We start from the raw sequence: 14,199 nt of genomic DNA, 5'->3' as shown, positions 1-14,199 counted from the left end.
ATGTGTGAAACTGGCTGGGTTGCACTGGGTTCCGTGTTGTAAAAATATCTCCCACCTTCAAGCAGAAAGAGTCAGACATCTCGCTTTTATTCTTGTGGAGGTTTGTTTGAGAGAAGTCAAATTCCCAAAATATCAGTACAATTGGCATCTCGGCCTCTGCCCAGAATATCACGCTCGGAGAACAGTTCCGGTCTCCCTATCCCTCGGTTAGACCCACACTCGGAGCACCGTGCACAGTTCCGGTCTCCCTATCCCTCGGTTAGACCCACACTCGGAGCACCGTGCACAGTTCCAGTCTCCCTATCCCTCGGTTAGACCCACACTCGGAGCACCGTGCACAGTTCCGGTCTTCCTATCCCTCGGTTAGACCCACACTCGGAGCACCGTGCACAGTTCCGGTCTCCCTATCCCCTCGGTTAGACCCACACTCGGAGCACTGTGCACAGTTCCGGTCTCCCTATCCCCTCGGTTAGACCCACACTCGGAGCACTGTGCACAGTTCCGGTCTCCCTATCCCCTCGGTTAGACCCACACTCGGAGCACCGTGCACAGTTCCAGTCTCCCTATCCCCTCGGTTAGACCCACACTCGGAGCACCGTGCACAGTTCCAGTCTCCCTATCCCCTCGGTTAGACCCACACTCGGAGCACCGTGCATAGTTTCCGGTCTCCGTATCCCTCGGTTAGACCCACACTCGGTGCACCGTGCACAGTTCCGGTCTTCCTATCCCTCGGTTAGACCCACACTCGGAGCACCGTGCACAGTTCCGGTCTCCCTATCCCCTCGGTTAGACCCACACTCGGAGCACTGTGCACAGTTCCGGTCTCCCTATCCCCTCGGTTAGACCCACACTCGGAGCACTGTGCACAGTTCCGGTCTCCCTATCCCCTCGGTTAGACCCACACTCGGAGCACCGTGCACAGTTCCAGTCTCCCTATCCCCTCGGTTAGACCCACACTCGGAGCACCGTGCACAGTTCCAGTCTCCCTATCCCCTCGGTTAGACCCACACTCGGAGCACCGTGCACAGTTCCCATCTCCCTATCCCTCGGTTAGACCCACACTCGGAGCACCGTGCACAGCTCCGGTCTCCCTATCCCCTCGGTTAGACCCACACTCGGAGCACCGTGCACAGTTCCGGTCTCCCTATCCCCTCGGTTAGACCCACACTCGGAGCACCGTGCACAGTTCCGGTCTCCCTATCCCCTCGGTTAGACCCACACTTGTCGTCTCGATGGTGTCAGTTGTTGACACTGAGATTTCTCTTGGTGTATTTTCCGCCTTGGATAGTCCGCACCTCAGGGGGGAAAGGCCAGGTAAACGGGATCATTCCAGAATTGGTCCTTCAATGGCCGAGTTTGTGAAGGGTGAGGGGGATTGAAACGGACTCCAGAGTTCCAGTGGAGAGAGGGGGCAGAGAGAGGGGAGAGAAGGGAAGGGTCCCATCTTAGATTGCACTGAGGGAACCCTCTTGCTCCGAAATCCACAACAACCCCCCAACGATGGGGAGAATTGAGCGGGTCAGTCCTTCCTTTCCTTGACGTTCCGTCTTATCGTTCAGTGAGGGGGTGTTGGGATGTGCGGGAGGCTGAGAGGTTGGAGGGAGGGTGGGAATTAGGTCCAGGATGAGGGACAGAGGCAGAGAAGGTTTACTGTGGTCCTGGTTGTTCGCGGGCAGTTCGGACCCTCCCCCGTCCCCCGTCCCCTGCCCGAACACTTCAGGAGCCTCGAGTCCACCCGGAGGATACTGAGGCCAAAGGACCAAGGGCCGGGCCCATTCCAGAGTCATCAACACATCTCCGATCCGTCTGTAAGAGAAAAGGAGCTGAAGACATCACTTCATTCACCGACCCTCCCCACAGTGCGGCGCTCCCTCAGCACTGACCCCCACAGAGTGCGGCGCTCCCTCAGCACTGACCCTCCCACAGTGCGGCGCTCCCTCAGCACTGACCCACAGTGCGGCGCTCCCTCAGCACTGACCCTCCCACACAGTGCGGCGCTCCCTCAGCACTGACCCTCCCACACAGTGCGGCGCTCCCTCAGCACTGACCCTCCCCACAGTGCGGCGCTCCCTCAGCACTGACCCTCCCACAGTGCGGCGCTCCCTCAGCACTGACCCTCCCACAGTGCGGCGCTCCCTCAGCACTGACCCTCCCCACAGTGCGGCGCTCCCTCAGCACCGACCCTCCCACAGTGCGGCGCTCCCTCAGCACTGACCCTCCCACAGTGTGGCGCTCCCTCAGCACTGACCCTCCCACAGTGCGGCGCTCCCTCAGCACCGACTCTCCCACAGTGCGGTGCTCCCTCAGCACTGACCCTCCCACAGTGCGGCGCTCCCTCAGCACCGACTCTCCCACAGTGCGGTGCTCCCTCAGCACTGACCCTCCCACAGTGCGGCGCTCCCTCAGCACCGACCCTCCCACAGTGCGGCGCTCCCTCAGCACTGACCCTCCCACACAGTGCGGCGCTCCCTCAGCACTGACCCTCCCCACAGTGCGGCACTCCCTCAGCACTGACCCTCCCACAGTGCGGCGCTCCCTCAGCACTGACCCTCCCACAGTGCGGCGCTCCCTCAGCACTGACCCTCCCACAGTGCGGCGCTCCCTGTGTATTCTGTGCTCTGTTACCTGCTGCAGTTAGCTGCTGAACCGTCTCCCGCGACAACTGAGGGAGTTTCCGTGCTGGCTCGGAGTCTTGGCTTCGCTCGCCGCTGCCTGGGGATTGCAGCTCCCTCTCTAAAGTCCTGGCCTTTCGCCTGGCGTTAATCGTTACCCTCGGTGCGCTGCGCCCGGGAGTCTGAGACTCCACCTGTCCTGTTCTTGTCCGAGGGAATGATTTGCCCAGCGCACACCCAGCTGTGTCTGGGGGTGGGAATGTACCGATTCCACTGTCAAGTGTTCTGGTCTGAAAACTGCAACCTGGAGTGATAGAGATACATATTAAATCCACTTACCCACACTCGGAGCACCGTGCACAGTTCCGGTCTCCCTATCCCTCGGTTAGACCCACACTCGGAGCACCATGCACAGTTCCGGTCTCCCTATCCCTCGGTTAGACCCACACTCGGAGCACCGTGCACAGTTCCAGTCTCCCTATCCCTCGGTTAGACCCACACTCGGAGCACCGTGCACAGTTCCGGTCTCCCTATCCCTCGGTTAGACCCACACTCGGAGCACCGTGCACAGTTCCAGTCTCCCTATCCCTCGGTTAGACCCACACTCGGAGCACCGTGCACAGTTCCGGTCTCCCTATCCCTCGGTTAGACCCACACTCGGAGCACCGTGCACAGTTCCGGTCTCCCTATCCCTCGGTTAGACCCACACTCGGAGCACCGTGCACAGTTCCGGTCTCCCTATCCCTCGGTTAGACCCACACCCGGAGCACCGTGCACAGTTCCCGTCTCCGTATCCCTCGGTTAGACCCACACTCGGAGCACCGTGCACAGTTCCGGTCTCCCTATCCCTCGGTTAGACCCACACTCGGAGCACTGTGCACAGTTCCGGTCTCCCTATCCCTCGGTTAGACCCACACTCGGAGCACCGTGCCCAGTTCCCGTCTCCCTATCCCTCGGTTAGACCCACACTCGGAGCACTGTGCGCCGTCCCAGTGGGGGAGAATGTGGCACTTGCTCCCATGGAGGAGGGAGTGGGGGGGGGAGAATGTGGGACTCGCTCCCACGGGGGGAGTGGGGGAGAATGTAATGAAGATTAGACGCTAAAACGAATGCTCTATTCCTGCGGATAGCGTTCCGAGGAGAGGTATTCTGACATGACCTCTCTGGCCTGGAAAATCCCTCGACAGGCAGAGGGCGAGGATGATTCTCAGACATACCGATGAAGGAGTGAGATGCCAGCACTTCCGTCAAGCTTTCGTCCGCCGTAATGTCATACTTTGCGGCAAAATCTTCCATCTGGAACAGAGAATGGCGAGCGTCATTTCAGTCAATAGTTTGAGGGAAACTCTCCCTCGCCACTCCCAATCGGACGCACAATGTTCCTGAACTTCCAGGAAAATTTCCTGTGGAATGCTGAGGGAGCGCCGCACTGTGGGAGGGTCAGTACTGAGGGAGCGCCGCACTGTGGGAGGGTCGGTGCTGAGGGAGCGCCGCACTGTGGGAGGGTCAGTGCTGAGGGAGCGCCGCACTGTGGGAGGGTCAGTGCTGAGGGAGCGCCGCACTGTGGGAGGGTCAGTGCTGAGGGAGCGCCGCACTGTGGGAGGGTCAGTGCTGAGGGAGCGCCGCACTGTGGGAGGGTCAGTGCTGAGGGAGCGCCGCACTGTGGGAGGGTCAGTGCTGAGGGAGCGCCGCACTGTGGGAGGGTCGGTGCTGAGGGAGCGCCGTACAGTGGGAGGGTCAGTGCTGAGGGAGCGCCGCACTGTGGGAGGGTCAGTGCTGAGGGAGCGCCGCACTGTGGGAGGGTCAGTGCTGAGGGAGCGCCGCACTGTGGGAGGGTCAGTGCTGAGGGAGCGCCGCACTGTGGGAGGGTCAGTGCTGAGGGAGTGCCGCACTGTGGGAGGGTCAGTGCTGAGGGAGCGCCGCACTGTGGGAGGGTCGGTGCTGAGGGAGCGCCGCACTGTGGGGGGTCAGTGCTGAGGGAGCGCCGCACTGTGGGAGGGTCAGCGCTGAGGGAGCGCTGCACTGTGGGAGGGTCAGTGCTGAGGGAGTGCCGCACTGCGGGAGGGTCAGTGCTGAGGGAGCGCCGCACTGTGGGAGGGTCAGTGCTGAGGGAGCGCCGCACTGTGGGGAGGGTCAGTGCTGAGGGAGCGCCGCACTGTGGGAGGGTCAGTGCTGAGGGAGTGCCGCACTGCGGGAGGGTCAGTGCTGAGGGAGCACCGCACTGTGGGAGGGTCAGTGCTGAGGGAGCGCCGCACTGTGGGAGGGTCGGTGCAGAGGGAGCGCCGCACTGTGGGAGGGTCGGTGCTGAGGGAGCGCCGCACTGTGGGAGGGTTGGTGCTGAGGGAGCGCCGCACTGTGGGAGGGTCAGTGCAGAGGGAGCGCCGCACTGTGGGAGGGTCAGTGCTGAGGGAGCGCCGCACTGTGGGAGGGTCAGCGCTGAGGGGGCGCCGCACTGTGGGAGGGTCAGCGCTGAGGGAGCGCCGCACTGTGGGAGGGTCAGTGCTGAGGGAGCGCCGCATTGTGGGAGGGTCAGTGCTGAGGGAGTGCCGCACTGTGGGAGGGTCAGTGCTGAGGGAGCGTCGCACTGTGGGAGGGTCAGTGCTGAGGGAGTGCCGCACTGTGGGAGGGTCAGCGCTGAGGGAGGGTCAGCGCTGAGGGAGTGCCGCACTGTGGGAGGGTCAGTGCTGAGGGAGCGCCGCACTCTGGGAGGGTCGGTGCTGAGGGAGCGCCGCACTGTGGGAGGGTCGGTGCTGAGGGAGTGCCGCACTCTGGGAGGGTCGGTGCTGAGGGAGCGCCGCACTGTGGGAGGGTCAGTGCTGAGGGAGCGCCGCACTGTGGGGAGGGTCAGTGCTGAGGGAGCGCCGCACTGTGGGAGGGTCAGTGCTGAGGGAGCGCCGCACTGTGGGAGGGTCGGTGCTGAGGGAGCGCCGCACTGTGGGAGGGTCGGTGCTGAGGGAGCGCCGCACTGTGGGGAGGGTCAGTGCTGAGGGAGCGCCGCACTGTGGGAGGGTCAGTGCTGAGGGAGCGCCGCACTGTGGGAGGGTCAGTGCTGAGGGAGCGCCGCACTGTGGGGAGGGTCAGTGCTGAGGGAGCGCCGCACTGTGGGAGGGTCAGTGCTGAGGGAGGGCCGCACTGTGGGAGGGTCAGTGCTGAGGGAGCGCCGCACTGTGGGAGGGTCAGTGCTGAGGGAGCGCCGCACTGTGGGGAGGGTCAGTGCTGAGGGAGCGCCGCACTGTGGGGAGGGTCAGTGCTGAGGGAGTGCCGCACTGTGGGAGGGTCAGTGCTGAGGGAGCGCCGCACTGTGGGAGGATCAGTGCTGAGGGAGCGCCGCACTGCGGGAGGGTCAGCGCTGAGGGAGCGCCGCACTGTGGGAGGGTCAGCGCTGAGGGAGTGCCGCACTGCGGGAGGGTCAGTGCTGAGGGAGCGCCGCACTGTGGGAGGGTCAGTGCTGAGGGAGCGCCGCACTGTGGGAGGGTCAGTGCTGAGGGAGCGCCGCACTGTGGGAGGGTCAGTGCTGAGGGAGCGCCGCACTGTGTGGGAGGGTCAGTGCTGAGGGAGCGCCGCACTGTGTGGGAGGGTCGGTGCTGAGGGAGCGCCGCACTGTGGGGGAGTCAGTGCTGAGGGAGCGCCGCACTGTGGGAGGGTCAGTGCTGAGGGAGCGCCGCACTGTGGGAGGGTCAGTGCTGAGGGAGCGCCGCACTGTGGGAGGGTCAGTGCTGAGGGAGCGCCGCACTGTGGGAGGGTCAGTACTGAAGGAGTGCCGCACTGTGGGAGGGTCAGTGCTGAGGGAGCGCCGCACTGTGGGAGGGTCAGTGCTGAGGGAGCGCCGCACTGTGGGAGGGTGAGGGAGCGCCGCACTGTGGGAGGGTCAGTGCTGAGGGAGCGCCGCACTGTGGGAGGGTCAGTGCTGAGGGAGCGCCGCACTGTGGGAGGGTCAGTGCTGAGGGAGCGCCGCACTGTGGGAGGGTCAGTGCTGAGGGAGCGCCGCACTGTGGGAGGGTCAGTGCTGAGGGAGCGCCGCACTGTGGGAGGGTCAGTGCTGAGGGAGCGCCGCACTGCGCTCAATCTGACTGCTGGGCAGCCTCTCCAGTCGGAAGCACCCCGATAGGCTGCCCCCAAGGTCCGGGCCCACTCATGCTCGTAAACATGGCGGCTGTGCTCTATCCGTGAGCAATGCCATGGGTCCTTTGCTCTGTCGGGCAGTTTCAGGGCGCCCCCCCTCACCTTCGCCAACTGGTGGATGTCCTCGCTGCAGCGGAGGTGACTGATGACCTGTCCCCTCATGGTGTCCGGTGACCTCGCGATGACCTGACCCCGACTGACCACACCGTTACTTCGGCCATCCGTGGAGTGACCGCTCGATTGGTGCTCTGCTGTCCGCTGGTACAGCCTGGCCCTGCCCACCTCACCGGTCAGCCAGCATTGCTTCCCCTCCACCCTGTTGGCATGGCGACAACAACAGAGCTGATCGACTGCGGAAACCCGCGCCCCGGCGTCTATCCTCACCGGACCCCACTGTCCGAACACTGACCCGTCTGAAACTCACCCTGCCCCTGTCCCTCCTGAAACACCAACTCATCCTGAACTCAGCGAACCCCCTACACCCCCTCCCTATCTCTGTAACCTCCCCCAGCCCCCCTACACCCCCTCCCTATCTCTGTAACCCCCTCCAGCCCCCCTACACCCCCTCCCTATCTCTGTAACCTCCTCCACCCCCCTACACCCCCTCCCTATCTCTGTAACCCCCTCCAGCCCCCTACACCCCCCTCCCTATCTCTGTAACCTCCTCCAGCCCCCTACACCCCCTCCCTATCTCTGTAACCTCCTCCAGCTCCCTACACCCCCTCCCTATCTCTGTAACCTCCCCCAGCCCCCCTACACCCCCTCCCTATCTCTGTAACCCCCTCCAGCCCCCTACACCCCTCCCTATCTCTGTAACCTCCTCCAGCCCCCCTACACCCCCTCCCTATCTCTGTAACCTCCTCCAGCTCCCTACACCCCCTCCCTATCTCTGTAACCTCCTCCAGCTCCCTACACCCCCTCCCTATCTCTGTAACCCCCTCCAGCCCCCCTACACCCCCTCCCTATCTCTGTAACCTCCTCCAGCCCCCCTACACCCCCTCCCTATCTCTGTCACCTCCTCCAGCCCCCTACACCCCCTCCCTATCTCTGTAACCACCTCCAGCCCCCCTACACCCCTCCCTATCTCTGTAACCTCCTCCAGCCCCCTACACCCCCTCCCTATCTCTGTAACCTCCTCCAGCCACCCGACACCCATCCCTATCTCTGTAACCTACTCCAGCCCCCTCCACCCCCTCCCTATCTCTGTAACCTCCTCCAGCCCCTCCACCTCCTCCCTATCTCTGTAACCTCCTCCAGCCCCCTACACCCCCTTCCTATCTCTGTAACCTCCTCCAGCCCCCCTACACCCCCTTCCTATCTCTGTAACCTCCTCCAGCCCCCTACACCCCCTCCCTATCTCTCTAACCTCCTCCAGCCCCCTACACCCCCTCCCTAACTCTGTGACCTCCTCCAGCCCCTTACGCCCCCTCCCTATCTCTGTAACCTCCTCCAGCCCCCCTACACCCCCTCCCTATCTCTGTAACCTCCTCCAGCCCCCTACACCCCCTCCCTATCTCTGTAACCTCCTCCAGCCCCCCTACACCCCCTCCCTATCTCTGTAACCTCCCCCAGCCCCCTACACCCCCTCCCTATCTCTGTAACCTCCTCCAGCCCCCTACACCCCCTCCCTATCTCTGTAACCTCCTCCAGCTCCCTACACCCCCTCCCTATCTCTGTAACCTCCTCCAGCCCCCTACACCCCCTCCCTATCTCTGTAACCGCCTCCAGCCCCCCTACACCCCCTACCTATCTCTGTAACCCCCTCCAGCCCCCCTACACCCCCTCCCTATCTCTGTAACCTCCTCCAGCCCCCCTACACCCCCTCCCTATCTCTGTCACCTCCTCCAGCCCCCCTACACCCCCTCCCTATCTCTGTAACCTCCCCCAGCCCCCCTACACCCCCTCCCTATCTCTGTAACCCCCTCCAGCCCCCCTACACCCCCTCCCTATCTCTGTAACCTCCCCCAGCCCCCCTACACCCCCTCCCTATCTCTGTAACCTCCTCCAGCCCCTACACCCTCTCCCTATCTCTGTAACCTCCTCCAGCCCCCCTACACCCCCTCCCTATCTCTGTAACCTCTTCCAGCCCCCCTACACCCCCTCCCTATCTCTGTAACCTCCTCCAGCCCCTCCACCTCCTCCCTATCTCTGTAACCTCCTCCAGCCCCCCTACACCCCCTCCCTATCTCTGTAACCTCCTCCAGCCCCCCTACACCCCCTTCCTATCTCTGTAACCTCCTCCAGCCCCCTACACCCCCTCCCTATCTCTCTAACCTCCTCCAGCCCCTTACGCCCCCTCCCTATCTCTGTAACCTCCTCCAGCCCCCTACACCCCCTCCCTATCTCTCTAACCTCCTCCAGCCCCTTACGCCCCCTCCCTATCTCTGTCACCTCCTCCAGCCCCCTACACCCCCTCCCTATCTCTGTCACCTCCTCCAGCCCCCCCTACAACCCCTCCCTATCTCTGTAACCTCCTCCAGCTCCCCTACACCCCCTCCCTATCTCTGTCACCTCCTCCAGCCCCCCCTACACCCCCTCCCTATCTCTGTAACCTCCTCCAGTCCCCTACAACCCCTCCCTATCTCTGTCACCTCCTCCAGCCCCCTACACCCCCTCCCTATCTCTGTAACCACCTCCAGTCCCCCACACCCCCTCCCTATCTCTGTAACCTCCTCCAGTCCCCTACAACCCCTCCCTATCTCTGTAACCCCCTCCAGCCCCCTACACCCCTCCCTATCTCTGTAACCTCCTCCAGCCCCCCTACACCCCCTCCCTATCTCTGTAACCTCCTCCAGCTCCCTACACCCCCTCCCTATCTCTGTAACCTCCTCCAGCTCCCTACACCCCCTCCCTATCTCTGTAACCCCCTCCAGCCCCCCTACAGCCCCTCCCTATCTCTGTAACCTCCTCCAGCCCCCCTACACCCCCTCCCTATCTCTGTCACCTCCTCCAGCCCCCTACACCCCCTCCCTATCTCTGTAACCACCTCCAGCCCCCCTACACCCCTCCCTATCTCTGTAACCTCCTCCAGCCCCCTACACCCCCTCCCTATCTCTGTAACCTCCTCCAGCCACCCGACACCCATCCCTATCTCTGTAACCTACTCCAGCCCCCTCCACCCCCTCCCTATCTCTGTAACCTCCTCCAGCCCCTCCACCTCCTCCCTATCTCTGTAACCTCCTCCAGCCCCCTACACCCCCTTCCTATCTCTGTAACCTCCTCCAGCCCCCCTACACCCCCTTCCTATCTCTGTAACCTCCTCCAGCCCCCTACACCCCCTCCCTATCTCTCTAACCTCCTCCAGCCCCCTACACCCCCTCCCTAACTCTGTGACCTCCTCCAGCCCCTTACGCCCCCTCCCTATCTCTGTAACCTCCTCCAGCCCCCCTACACCCCCTCCCTATCTCTGTAACCTCCTCCAGCCCCCTACACCCCCTCCCTATCTCTGTAACCTCCTCCAGCCCCCCTACACCCCCTCCCTATCTCTGTAACCTCCCCCAGCCCCCTACACCCCCTCCCTATCTCTGTAACCTCCTCCAGCCCCCTACACCCCCTCCCTATCTCTGTAACCTCCTCCAGCTCCCTACACCCCCTCCCTATCTCTGTAACCTCCTCCAGCCCCCTACACCCCCTCCCTATCTCTGTAACCCCCTCCAGCCCCCCTACACCCCCTACCTATCTCTGTAACCCCCTCCAGCCCCCCTACACCCCCTCCCTATCTCTGTAACCTCCTCCAGCCCCCCTACACCCCCTCCCTATCTCTGTCACCTCCTCCAGCCCCCCTACACCCCCTCCCTATCTCTGTAACCTCCCCCAGCCCCCCTACACCCCCTCCCTATCTCTGTAACCCCCTCCAGCCCCCCTACACCCCCTCCCTATCTCTGTAACCTCCCCCAGCCCCCCTACACCCCCTCCCTATCTCTGTAACCTCCTCCAGCCCCTACACCCTCTCCCTATCTCTGTAACCTCCTCCAGCCCCCCTACACCCCCTCCCTATCTCTGTAACCTCCCCCAGCCCCCCTACACCCCCTCCCTATCTCTGTAACCTCCTCCAGCCCCTCCACCTCCTCCCTATCTCTGTAACCTCCTCCAGCCCCCCTACACCCCCTTCCTATCTCTGTAACCTCCTCCAGCCCCCTACACCCCCTCCCTATCTCTCTAACCTCCTCCAGCCCCTTACGCCCCCTCCCTATCTCTGTAACCTCCTCCAGCCCCCTACACCCCCTCCCTATCTCTCTAACCTCCTCCAGCCCCTTACGCCCCCTCCCTATCTCTGTCACCTCCTCCAGCCCCCTACACCCCCTCCCTATCTCTGTCACCTCCTCCAGCCCCCCCTACAACCCCTCCCTATCTCTGTAACCTCCTCCAGCTCCCCTACACCCCCTCCCTATCTCTGTCACCTCCTCCAGCCCCCCCTACACCCCCTCCCTATCTCTGTAACCTCCTCCAGTCCCCTACAACCCCTCCCTATCTCTGTCACCTCCTCCAGCCCCCTACACCCCCTCCCTATCTCTGTAACCACCTCCAGTCCCCCACACCCCCTCCCTATCTCTGTAACCTCCTCCAGTCCCCTACAACCCCTCCCTATCTCTGTCACCTCCTCCAGCCCCCTACACCCCCTCCCTATCTCTGTAACCTCCTCCAGCCCCCTACACCCCCTCCCTATCTCTGTAACCACCTCCAGCCCCCGACACCCCCTCCCTATCTCTGTAACCTCCTCCAGCCACCCGACACCCATCCCTATCTCTGTAACCTACTCCAGCCCCCTACACCCCCTCCCTATCTCTGTAACCTCCTCCAGCCCCTCCACCTCCTCCCTATCTCTGTAACCTCCTCCAGCCCCCCTACACCCCCTTCCTATCTCTGTAACCTCCTCCAGCCCCCTACACCCCCTCCCTATCTCTCTAACCTCCTCCAGCCCCCTACACCCCCTCCCTAACTCTGTGACCTCCTCCAGCCCCTTACGCCCCCTCCCTATCTCTGTAACCTCCTCCAGCCCCCCTACACCCCCTCCCTATCTCTGTAACCTCCTCCAGCCCCCTACACCCCCTCCCTATCTCTGTAACCTCCTCCAGCCCCCCTACACCCCCTCCCTATCTCTGTAACCTCCCCCAGCCCCCTACACCCCCTCCCTATCTCTGTAACGTCCTCCAGTCCCCTACACCCCCTCCCTATCTCTGTAACCTCCTCCAGCCCCTCCACCTCCTCCCTATCTCTGTAACCTCCTCCAGTCCCCTACACCCCCTCCCTACCTCTGTAACCTCCTCCAGCCCCCTACACCCCTTCCTATCTCTGTAACCTCCTCCAGCCCCCTACACCCCTTCCTATCTCTGTAACCTCCTCCAGCCCCCCTACACCCCCTCCCTATCTCTCTAACCTCCTCCAGCCCCCTACACCCCCTCCCTATCTCTGTAACCTCCTCCAGCCCCCGACACCCCTCCCTATCTCTGTAACCTCCTCCAGCCCCCTACACCCCTTCCTATCTCTGTAACCACCTCCAACCCCCTACACCCCTCCCTAACTCTGTGACCTCCTCCAGCCCCTTACGCCCCCTCCCTATCTCTGTAACCCCCTCCAGCCCCCTACACCCCCACCCTATCTCTGTCACCCCCTCCAACCCCCCCCCAGTGGGGAAACGGGAGTGGGAAAGGCCTCCTTACCTGTTGAGTAGTTGCTGCATGAAGCTTTCGGCTACCTCGCCTGGGTGAGCGATGGGGGTCCGGGCCACTCCCTCCCCCTCCTCCTGCTCTGCCTCCCCCTCCTCCTCCACCCTCCCTGGCACTCGAGGGAGGCTCCTCTTGGCCTCCCTGTCTCTGTGAGGCCTCCTCCGGCCTGCAGCCTGGCCTGGAGCCTGGGCCTCCCCTCGATCCGTGGCCTGCCCAGCCTGCTCCCTCCGGCCCAGCACCACGCCCGGGAGTTTGCCCCGGTGGAACCCAAACCAGGTGGCCAGTGAGGAGGGTCCATTGCTGACTCCTCCGCCCCCAGCGGAGGCCTTCATCTGCTTGCCGTCTGCCACCTGAAGCCTCAACCTCCGCATGTTCTCCTCGATTCCCCTCATCACCTTCTCCTCGATGCTGGAGGGGGCCTGCAGGCCCGGGGGGCGGCTCTCGGGCAGCAGCGCCCCGGGGGAGGGCCTCGTGTTCTGGGCCGGGCCTCCGGGCCTGGGCCCCGCCTTGGGGCTGCCTTCCCTCCAGCCAGGCAGCTTACCCGGGGAGACCGGGCTGCGGGAGCTGGCGGGGAACTTACGCAGGGCCTGAGCCTGTGCCGGTGGCTGGGAGTGGGAGTGGGCCTGAAATACGGCCTGGGCCTCAAATGAAGCCGGGGCCTGAGGTTGAACTACAGCCGGGGCCTGAGGCTGAACTAGAGCCTGGGCCTGTGGCTGGGAGTGGGCCTGGACCTGAGGCACAGACTGGGCCTGTGGCTGAGGCTCAAATAAAGCCTGAGCCTGGGATTGGTCCTGGGGCTCAATTAAAGCCTGAGGCTGGGATTGGGTCTGAGGCTGGGATTGGGCCTGAGGCTGGGATTGGGCCTGAGGCTGGGATTGGGCCTGGGCCTGAGGCTGGGATTGGGCCTGAGGCTGGGATTGGGCCTGAGGCTGGGATTGGGCCTGAGCCTGAGGCTGGGATTGGGCCTGAGGCTGGGATTGGGCCTGAGGCTGGGATTGGGCCTGAGCCTGAGGCTGGGATTGGGCCTGAGGTACAGCCTGGGGCTGGGGTGTCAGCCTCCTGCTGGGGAGACCTCGGTTGCGGCCGGAGCAGCAGACCGAGGCCCCTGGACCTGTCGAAGCCTCGGTACCGCTGCCCTCCCGGGTGGGCCGCAGCGGGGAGGCCGAGAGGCCCAGCTCCTTCCTCAGGGAACGGGGAGAGCGGACACCCCTGTCCCTTTCCCCAAGCCGGGGCCTGGGCCGGCAGGCCGGCCGGAGGTCCGGGTCCGAGGGGGCCGGCACACGGCTCCAGGCGGCCCTGGGAGGCTGGGGGCTGAGCCTGAGGAGGAGGCCGGGGCCTGGGGGGCTTTCCCCGCCGGTGGCGGGGAGCCGGGGTGGAGGGGGGGAGGGAGGCCTGGCGGGGGGGCAGGGGGGCAGGGGGTCGGGGGGCAGGGGGCGGCCCCTGGGGTCAGGACAGGCCCAGTTGCAGCGAGTTCCCAGCGAGTTTGCCTCCTTCAACTTTCTGAGCACATCCAAGATGTGACTCCCGTCCCGAAAGAAGGCCGGGGGAGACTCTGCCGCAGGGCGGGGGGGCTCCGGGGGGGCGGCCGCAGGGCGGGGGGGCTCCGGGGCAGACTCTGCCGTGGGGCGGGGGGTTTCGGGGGGGTCAGAGGCTGGATCCGGGGTCAAGTCTCCACCGTATCCCATCTGGGAGGGAGAGAGAGAAAACACAAATAACAACAACATTCACCCTCCAACTCCCTCCCCTCACCCTCCAACTCCCTCCCCTCACCCTCCAACTCCCTCCCCTTAGCCTCCAAC

At 63.8% G+C, this 14,199-nt stretch overlaps 1 protein-coding gene across 1 annotated transcript; it reads right to left on the bottom strand.

Moving 5' to 3' along the window:
- Window positions 1–66: 66 nt before the first annotated feature.
- LOC144491148 (uncharacterized) lies at window positions 67–14,085 on the bottom strand (the record flags this gene model as incomplete). The annotated part of the gene is made up of 5 exons (XM_078208824.1): window positions 67–1,806; window positions 2,626–2,916; window positions 3,830–3,908; window positions 6,837–7,050; window positions 12,395–14,085. Coding segments are annotated over 5 exons (2,295 nt in total), but the record flags the coding sequence as incomplete, so codon positions are not given.
- Between the last annotated feature and the right edge of the window lie 114 nt (window positions 14,086–14,199).

The sequence above is a fragment of the Mustelus asterias genome, unplaced genomic scaffold (genome assembly GCF_964213995.1).
Source record: "Mustelus asterias unplaced genomic scaffold, sMusAst1.hap1.1 HAP1_SCAFFOLD_4560, whole genome shotgun sequence".
NCBI classification, from domain to species: domain Eukaryota; kingdom Metazoa; phylum Chordata; class Chondrichthyes; order Carcharhiniformes; family Triakidae; genus Mustelus; species Mustelus asterias.
Note: the sequence above shows the minus strand (reverse complement) of the source record. Positions and strands in the feature narration are given on the sequence as shown.